General features: G+C 30.6%; 1 protein-coding gene across 1 annotated transcript; it reads right to left on the reverse strand.

Moving 5' to 3' along the window:
- Positions 1-7,568: 7,568 nt before the first annotated feature.
- Positions 7,569-8,069, reverse strand: LOC140174305 (protein MAIN-LIKE 1-like). Its single transcript, XM_072198733.1, has 2 exons — positions 7,966-8,069; positions 7,569-7,866 (listed from the first exon to the last, which is right to left on the reverse strand). The coding sequence occupies exons 1-2, from the start codon at positions 8,067-8,069 to the stop codon at positions 7,569-7,571; spliced, it is 402 nt and encodes a 133-aa protein (XP_072054834.1).
- Between the last annotated feature and the right edge of the window lie 2,282 nt (positions 8,070-10,351).

Raw genomic sequence — 10,351 nt, forward strand, 5'->3', positions numbered from 1 at the left:
TTGTAAACTTTTTTTTTTCATTTTCGAGTAGCACATAGCCTTCCGGTTGCTCCATATAAATTTCTTCATTAATATCTCCATTTAGAAAAGTCATTTTAACATTCATTTGATGTATATGAAGCTTATTAATGGATGCTAATGCTATAAGAGTCCTAATAGAAGTCATACTTGTCACATGTGTGTAGGTATAAAAATAGTCTAGACCTTCTTATTGTCTAAATCCTTTGGTTACTAACCTTGCTTTAAAGGTTTGTAATGAATCATCAGTGTTATATTTTCTTCTAAATACCCACTTACATCCTATAGACTTTGATCTTGGAGGCAAATCAACCAAGACCCAAGTATTGTTAGATAATATTGAGTTTATTTCATCATTTATTGTTTCTTTTCAAAAAGCATAATCCTTTAAAACCATAGCCTCTTTGAAGGTTTGAGGATCACCCTCTATGTTCATCACAATAGGAATCTTATTTTTCACAAAATTTTTAGTTCCTTCTACCAAAAAGGTAATAGCATGAGAAAAAATAAAATCCGGACCTAAGTCCTTTTTTTTTCTTACTCTCAAGCTCTTCCTTGGTTCAATCAACTCTTCGTCACTTAGACGTTTATTATTCTGATTATTTATTTCTTGTGAAATATTGTATCTTGGGGACAAATATCTCTCTAAAATTATTGGGTATATGAAGATGGAAAGATGACAAAACTTTAATTGTGTGTTGGTTTTAAGGCACGATTAGATCGCTTTAATTTCTTTAGGGAGATATTTGTCTCCACACTTAGTTGCTATATGGTTGATGACAATAGTCTCCCAAGATACAATGAAACCTAAGAATTTCTTAATTAGTAATAGTAAAAAATTCTCAACTCTCTTGAATAAAGAAAATTTCTTAGTAGTTGAGTAAAATGTACACTTAATGCTTGCTTAATTGAAATAATGAACAAAGACTTATTTATACATATGACACGTAGCAATTATAATTTGTTATATACACAAATGATTGTATCTTTTCTATTGCCTATAGATATAATATTTTGAACATTTATAATTCTTAAAAAATTGTGTCCCTTTAGCCAATAGACACAATATTTTAAACATACACAATTATTAAAAATTGTGTTCTTTCAACTAAATAGTATTAAACAATTAGTAACTGTTAATTAATATTAATAATAATATTAATAATATTAATTAATCAATGCAAATTTATAAATACCCTTCCTTTTTAGTTGCATTATCTTTATTTTAATTTAATTTGAGAAGTAAAATGATCTTCTAATCTTTTTCACAATTCATGAGTATAAATAAATTCAACCATTTCTGTAGTGAATAGTTTGGACATTGAAACTAGTTAGTAACCAAGATTTTTTCAAGACATCTTATTTTTTTTTTCGTTTATATTTTAAATTTATAGATCTGACGGTTGCATCTGCTAATGTGATAAATTTTTTTGGCACGTTTTTTTCCTAAGGTGATTTAACAGATCATTTCTTTCAATCATAAATTTTGATTGGTCATTCTATTATAGACAATTTTCATCATCAAATTTTATTAAAATTAGAGTTGAAATGAATCCTAGAATAGATTGTGACTAATTGTAATCTAGATTGAAACAATTAAAGTTGTGTTTTGTAGTTGCCATAAAAATTGTAAAATTTAATCTCTGATATCATGAATAATGTATCAAATCTAGATTGAGAAAAATGAAGAACTAGAAAGTGAAATTCAGAGAATTGGAAGAAAAAAGAGAAACAAAATGTAGAGATTAATTTATTATTATGAAAATATTATTTTATTTAAGACTTCTTATATTTCAAGTCACAACTTTCACTCTTATATAACAATGAACTCATTCACAGTTTATTATAATAATGGTAACAAGTTAGAGTTTGACAATTAAACCATACTCTAAAGGTTAACCAAGAGCTAGAAAGATGGAAGGAATTATACTTTGTTTTTCTGAAGTTCTTAGTAAAAATATATTACTTCATACTATCGGGTCGTTGAGGAGTGTTGCTAGACGCCAACCTTAATTAGTAAATTTAGTACGACTAATTTACTACCCGCTTAGTATTGAACCTATAGGATCACACACTAACGAGTGTTCTAACCTTTGCAATAGAATTATTTAATTATTATTTTGATTTGATCAAATAAATAATTATATTAATTCAATGGAATATTATTATATTCTTTGCTAGCACCAAAAATATAATAAATAGTATGATAATTGAGAATATTAAATGAGATTTGAGAATAATTAGTTATTCTATTTCTGAATTTGGATGAGATCCTAAATGATTCTATTTTTCAAATTGAGTTATGATATGGTTCATAAAATTTGAATGATTCAGATTTAGAATTTTAAGATATGATTTAAATTTGAATTGAGAATCAAATTTAAAATCAGTAACAAATCTCATACCATATATATGTATGTCAAGAGTAGAGGAATATGAAAAAAAGAAGAGAGAATAACAAGAGTTTTATTCCTCTACCTCTACGCACATAAATGTATGTGAGCCTAATTCTTGGAGAAGAATTTTATGGCGTGCAAAGAGTTGCAAGAAGTTTCTCAATTTAGATCAGATCCATTGGTCAAAGAGTTGACAGCAAAGGTTGGTCTCGGTGTGAATACGCATAACGCCTTCATACCATCGAAGGAGAAAAATATTTTTACTAGCGTACTCAGGTATTTAGATTTGATCTAATATATATTTATTATTGGAATCAAGTTTAAGCACAAAATAGATCTTTAGGATTACCTTATTTTTCTTCCGCTGCGTGTTATAAACAACATGGTAATCCTTCAGTTGCCATAGAAATTGTAAAATTTAATCTCTGATATCATGAATAATGTATCAAATCTAGATTGAGAGAAATGAAGAACTAGAAGGTGAAATTCAGAGAATTAGAAGAAAAAAAAGAAACGAAATGTAGAGATGAATTTATTATTATGAAAATATTATTTTATTTAAGACTTCTTACATCTCAAGTCACAACTTCCACTCTTATATAACAATGAACTCTAATACCCTAACCACCTATAACTAATTCTGCTAGCTCAGTTGTTTTTAGATTCTTTTCTCTTGATTTAGCTCCTTTTAAATCATTCTCTTTTGAATTTTGCTTCTCATAATAATAATCTCTTATGCTTACTCTATCATTAATTATAATCACTTTTATAATCAAATTTTTATAAATAATATACGCAAAAGTATAATCACATGTATAATTATTATACGAATAAGTACAAAAATATATTAATAGTTAATTTTTTATATTTATACAAAAATAATTATTTTATTATAAAAAATTAATTATTTTAGTTATTGTTTCTTCAACTTAAAAAATATGTATAAAACAAATATAAACATATATATAGTGATTAATTATGCTTATAGGCATTTTTTTATCAATCTTGCTAAGTAATCATTAAGAAATGTAGTTAATTAACAATTTTATTTTTTTTGAATTTTTTTGAAAAAAACATCAATTCAGATTATCATATCCAAAACCTAATAAAAAAAATCTGAAATTTGAAAACAAATCTAAAACAAAAAAATAACAAGCATCTAAATTATTATGAAATAATTTTTAAAATTTATTTTAAAAATTTCAAAAAAATTCATTTCAAAAATTCCAACTAAAAAGAAACATTGAAAACATAACAAAAAAATATTCAAAACCTCGTAAAAATAAGATATCCAAAATCTTTTTAATTTTTATTTTAGAGAGAATGTGAATTTAAATTATCATAAGAAATATTCAAAATTTAATAAAAAAGAATATCCAAAATCTTTAAAAGAAAATCTAAAACCAAATAATAACAAGCATTTAAAATTATTTTAAAAATTCTAAAATAATTTAAAAAATTTCTACTAAAAAGAAACATTCGAAACGTAACAAAAAAATTCAAAACCTATAAAAAAATAAGATATCCAAAATCTTTTTAAAATTTCTTTGGAGGAAACGTCTATTCAAATTATCATGAGAAATATCCAATATCTAACGAAAAAAACATCTAAAATCTTAAAAAAAAAACACTAAAATTAAATAATAATAAACATTCAAAATTATTGTAAAATTATTTTAAAAATTTATTTTACAAATTTCAAAAATTATTTTAAAAATTTCAAAATTCATTTTAACAATTCTAAAATCATTTTCAAAATTCCAAAATAAAAAGAAACACCCGAAATGTTAAAAAAAGAAACATCCAAAACCTAATAAAATTGAGAAATCCAAAATCAGGTGGTCGCGTCATTACATTCTGCGTCGTCGTTGCGGTAGTTGAACTCACGCGAGCAAGGCCATGGCAATGCGAGACGATGCGGGCGAAGGTGGTCCGGCTCAACGAGGTAACACGTTGGACGTCAGGAGGTGCGCAAATCATGACTCTATAAGAAGAGCTTGGACGTTGATGTGCGTAAGCGGTATAGTGTGAGAACAGTGGCAGAGCCACGTTCATGGAAAAGGGGGCAATGGCCCCTCCCAAGATTTTAATTTTTTAGTTTAACTCTCTTTTAATTATTATTTTTTTCTCTTCTTAACTTGTATTTTTTATGTTCGCTCTTCCAAAAAAATTTCTAGTTCCGCCCCTGTGTGAGAAGGTCCTGTCGAGAATGACAGCACGCCGCAATATGGAGGAGGCGAATCACAAGAGAGAGAGTAGAAACAATGTTGCATGTATTAGGGGAGGAGAAGAATGACGTTATGTTGTTTCTTATGAAAGGAGGGTTTTTGAATATAAATTTAAATTTTAGAAATTTTAAAATTATCTTTTTAAAATTTTTTTAAAAAGTTATTCAAATTGGTTCTACTACTAGTTAATTAGTTTCCTATACTATTCTAAATATATTGTTAAACAATTACTAAATATACAAAATCTTGTTACTTTCATTTTTAAATCTTAATCAATAGACGAAGAAAAAGCTTAGGTAACGAACACCCTTTTCTATTAATAACCAGCTAACTTATAATAAAATTCTGATTTTATATTAGTAAAATACTAATTTAATACTGATTTTACATGTCACTTCTCTTTTATTTTACATTATTTTACTGATTATCAATTCTACAATTTTATGTGACTCTCTGTCACCATCAATTCTATAATATTTTGTGTTTTTTTTATTACCGTTAATTCAATAGCATTGTACAAAAAAAAGAATATTTAAAACTATTACAAAAAATGACATTCAAATAATAAAATAGAACATTTAAAACTTAACAAAAAGAAACATTTAATACCTCACAAAAAAAATTCAGAATTGAACAATAGAAAACAGATAAAATTTAACAAAAAAATATCTAAAATTATTTTGAAATAAAATATCCAAAACCTAACAAAAAGACTATCCACAAATATAACAATTAGATAAAGATGAACAATAAAAAAATGACGTCAAAGACTATTACCAATGGCGACGATTTGACGGGGCCACTGCAGCAACATTCTTCCGGCACAATGTGGCAGACAATGTAGACGATTCCTGGTGGACAGCACAAACTTTTGATGAGACAGCAAATAGTGACAGCAAAGAATCGATGGTAGTGCGACGATGGAGACAACCTTGGTAGAAGTGTTGCTGTTAGAGAAAAAATCATGAGAGAAAAAAAGTGTGAGAATTTCGATTGTTCTTTTTTAATATGAAGGAAAAAGTAAAAATGAATTTTAGAGTAATAGTTAACTATAATTAATTGGTACTTTAATTAGTTATCTAGCATCGTTGCTATATGAATTCACTAATTACACCTGAAATCTCTTGTAATAAATTGACTATGTACGTAGATTAGACCTGATGTATTCTTATTCCTATCTCTCCACCTTAGCTTATTCATTATATATATTAGTCTTATATGATGAATTGTGAATTTTGGTTTCAGTTTATTTACTAATTGAGAAGAAAAAAAGGGGACAGTTAGATTCTTTACCGACAGAATAATTTTGATATAGATCTTTATACTATAATAGTTTTTTAGGGTAAAAAACGTAATTAAACCAGTTGGAAGCAAATATTATATGAATCTACCAAAAGAAAAAACGTTACAAAAATCTATCAGAAAGACATTTTTATATAAATCGATAGAGCCTGATTCGAATTACACAATCCAAGAGTAATTCGAATAAGTCAAATTCGAATTACAAGTGATCCACATAAATCAATATGGACCAATTTAAATTATGCATGCTATACTAAATCGAATCAGACTGATTCGATTTATATAAGCAAGAAAGTCCCTAGTAAGTAGTCATTCGAGACAACCTGTTTCGATTTATACTTATGGTTGTCGTTATACAATTTAAATTTGACTGATTTCAATTACCAAGAACATGTAATTCGAACTAGGTAAATTCGAATTATTTAGGCCCCAACATATATAAATATGATGTGAACGTGAATTTCTCCCATGAGAGTGAAACATAATGGCTAGTGAGAAGAGTTTTTTAGTGTTAGTTCACTATAGAGGGTTGATTAAGAAAAAAACACACTCTGATATTAAGTTTACTGACAAGAATCCCCTCAGTATTTTTCTGAAACCAACAACAAACTTCGCTGAGTTCCTGAATTCTATAATCCAAAAATTGGAGTTGCAAGGCATGAAACGGGTTGAGAAGTTATTCTATTGCATTCCGATTTCAGTTCTGCGAGATGATATGAAATATGATTCGTTTGTCATAGGAAGTGACGAGGATTTGGAGGTTTTGTTCCATTGTTGTCGACAGTTTTCTGAGATCGGGACACCCGAGCTGTTGGAAAAGCTTGTAGATGTGGTCTCTAGCTCAGGTGGTTCGAACCGAAATACCCAAACTCCAGCAACAGCAGACTGTTCTAGTTTGAGGCCTGTTGGTGCATCTTTATCCGTACCTGTGATTGCACCTCAGGAAATGGTGGTTGCCTCCCCGTCATTCGCAGCTAATCTTAACCGCAGTGGTATCAGAGAAGTTGGTACTATTGATAGGGCGTCGGTTTCATTACAGTGTGGGGGCACCGGATGGTATAGACGATGCATTGCCGAATGATCATGACGCTGATGATGTGGAGCTGGACATCATTGCCGATGATAGCGGCGATGACATAGCAGCGAGTAATCTAGATGGGGCTGGCAGAGCGTCCAGCTTACGGACTCAGCTATACCCCCGTGCTTTTCATCTTTGGACTTGGATTCCATAAGATAGGAGGGGGTTCCTGGCGAACTTATCGAATTTGGTGCCAAAGATACTCAGGGTACTGGAGGTCTATTAGAGTTTCAAGTTGGTCAACAGTTTTAGGACAAAGAGGAGGTCGTGTTAAGTGTGAAGACCTATAGCATCCGATGCGGAAGGGTTGAAATACTCACATCCTCAGCCTGTAAGAGATCTATCTTGAGCCTCTAACTCGCCACTCGAGGTCCTTTCTCGCTCGCTGTAGGGTTGTGACCTGATTACCTGCAACCTAAACCCAGGTTATCAATAAATGAAGCTAACACCAAATAATTGTGACCAATAAAGCATTTGAATAGAATGGTACCTCAAGGCCAAAGGCCAGCTGAACGTATCATGTCTAGCGGGTCTGAATTCAGGAAACTACCAGAAGATCCATGACTGAAGCAGCTGTAACGATCGGGCTAACTTCACCATGTGTATGTTCACCACGCGGCACATGCACCAGTATAACCATGAGAGAGAAGCTGATCCCCAACTGTGCCTACCCATGTCCTCAAGTCTGGCTACGTATGGCAGCCACCTAATGTGAATGCGAGTATCGGACTTGTCGCCAAATAGCTGAGTTCCCAACAGCATCATGATATAGGTTCGGGCATACCTCCTAATGGTAGCCTCATCGGCACCATTAGGAAGCTCTCCAAATGTCTCCTGGAACCAACTGTATTTTACTGCGAACTTGTTGATGCAGTTCGCAGGAGGTAACACACCCAGCAGCTCCTCGAACCACACCTAAGCTGGGCGACCACCCTCGATGTACGTTTGAAAATCTGTCAGGCAACCACTAACATAATGTCCATCGATCGACAGCCCTAACTGGTATGCCACATCCTGCAGTGTAATCGTGCACTCCCCAAACGACATATGAAATGTGTGCTTCTCTGGACGCTATCGCTCCACGAATGCACTAACCAGCGGCTCATCCAACCTAAACCAAGTCTCGTTCAGCCTCGCAAGATGGTACAAACGGCCATCTGCAAGTCATTGATCCATTGGTTGGATCCTATCCAAATTTTTCGTTTGCTAGACCCAAAGCTATGGAACTTGGGTGTGGGTATTTTGTCGAAATGGAATGGCCTTACCTTACCGTTTTCTTAAAAAATAAACAAAATTTTTGTAAATGGTGGATATTTTTAAATAAAAAAAGTATGTCCTAAGGGGTGCAGAGACAGCCAGGAGGTTTGCTTAAAAGCAGCCACCCTTGAAAGAGTGCGTAATAGCTCACTGTATATAGTTAAATATATAACTAGATAATGTTGTTCTATTAAAGCATAAGATTCTAACAAATCCTTATTTTATGTATTTCTGGTGGTATTGGTTTGGCTCAATTTTCGCATACCCTGTTGCCATCTCATGCTCGTGATACATCGGTGGGACTGCATAAAGAACGTATCAAATTGTCTCTCATCTCGAAACATATTTATACAACATCATCAACTAATGCATAGCTTAATCCAAACAAAACAACTTGTACGCATCCAAATAATGTTATGCCTCTAAATCATTCTATACTACAACTACAATAGCTAAGGGGTATTTATAACCTCTTATTAGGTTAAAACAAAGAAAACCCTAAAACCCATCAACATAAGGCCCAATCTAGTAATTAAAATCAAAATATATCAAATTAAATTAAAACATTATAAAAATATAAACTAATATCTTCTAAATAACACTTGAACTCTTCATATCATGAATATTTGAAACACGTATCATTAATAATAAAGAAATAAAAGGATAAACAAGAAGATAAGTGTTCAAACTGAATAAAAAAAGATACATTAAAATTGAATAGAAACAAAAAGGATAGATTGAAACTGAATACAAAGAGAATCACTCTACTTTCTACCCAACTTCTTAACGCAACAAGAAAGGGACTCCTCAACCTAACTTGTCAATGCCATAGTTTAGAAATTGAATCAAAGGAACTCCTCAACCATCTACTCAATTCCCCAATGCAACAAGAGAATTTTTCCTCAACCTCAATTGTTTACATCATGGTTTCATCATGAAACTAAAAAAGGGGTTTTCAGACCTCTAAATCATTCTATACAACTACAATAGTTAAGGAGATATTTATAACCTATTATTAGATTAAAACAAAGAAAATCCTAAAATCCATAAATATAAGGTCCAATCTAGTAATTAAATAAACAAAATCAGAATATATCAATATCAAATTAAATTAAAATATTCTAAAAATATAAACTAATATCTTCTAAATAACACTTGAACTCTTCATATCACGAACATTTGAAGCACGTATCATTTTCCTCATCTTCAAAAAAGATTTGTCATTGAATCTTGTAGGTGAAAAAAATAGTATATAAAAAGGACAATAATTACATGGAAGCTAATTTCTTTTCTTTTTTTTTGTTTTTTTCTTCCTTTTTTATTATTTTTTTTTTGCACTTTATGCTTTTTTAATTTTTTAAAATAATAATGAAACACAAACGGAAATTAAGAACACAAGAACTTAAAGAAAGATGCGATAGACACGGACTCTTTTTTTATGATAAAAGAAAAACAGATATAGATTAATAAGACTTAATTTAATACCTAAACTCTGATACCAAATGATAAAGAAATAAAAGGATAAATAAGACAAGAATTGAAATTAAATAGAAAAGATAAATTATAATTGAAATAGAAACAAAAATGATAGATTGAAATTGAGTACAAAGAGAATCACTCTACTTTCTACCCAATTTCTTGACGCAACAAGAAAGGGACTCCTCAATCTAACTTGTCAACGCCATTGTTTGGGAATTGAATCGAAGGGACTCCTCAACCTTCTACCCAATTCCCTGATGCAACAAGAGAGGGTCTCCTCAACGTCAATTGTCCATAGTTTCATCGCGAAACCAAACAAGGGCTTTTTCAAAACCTCTAAATCATTCTATACTACGACTACAATAGCTAAGGAGGTATTTATAACCTTTTATTAGGTTAAAACAAAGAAAACCTTAAAACTCATAAACATAAGGCCCAATCTAGTAATTAAATAAACAAAATCAAAATATATCAAATTAAATTAAAACACTCTAAAAATGTAAACTAATATCTTCTAAATAACACTTGAACTCTTCATATCGCGAATATTTGAAATATGTATCACTTCTACTTATTTGTAATCACTATCCAAA

Source organism: Arachis hypogaea, chromosome 7 (assembly GCF_003086295.3).
Source record: "Arachis hypogaea cultivar Tifrunner chromosome 7, arahy.Tifrunner.gnm2.J5K5, whole genome shotgun sequence".
In the NCBI taxonomy this organism is placed as follows: domain Eukaryota; kingdom Viridiplantae; phylum Streptophyta; class Magnoliopsida; order Fabales; family Fabaceae; genus Arachis; species Arachis hypogaea.

Coding starts and splice junctions, on each gene's coding strand:
- LOC140174305 (XM_072198733.1), bottom strand. CDS start 8,069: ATGTCGTTTGGGGAGTGCACGATTACACTGCAGGATGTGGCATACCAG. Junction 7,867..7,965: donor TGCCTGACAGATTTTCAAAC/GTACATCGAGGG, acceptor AGTAAAATACAG/TTGGTTCCAGGAGACATTTG.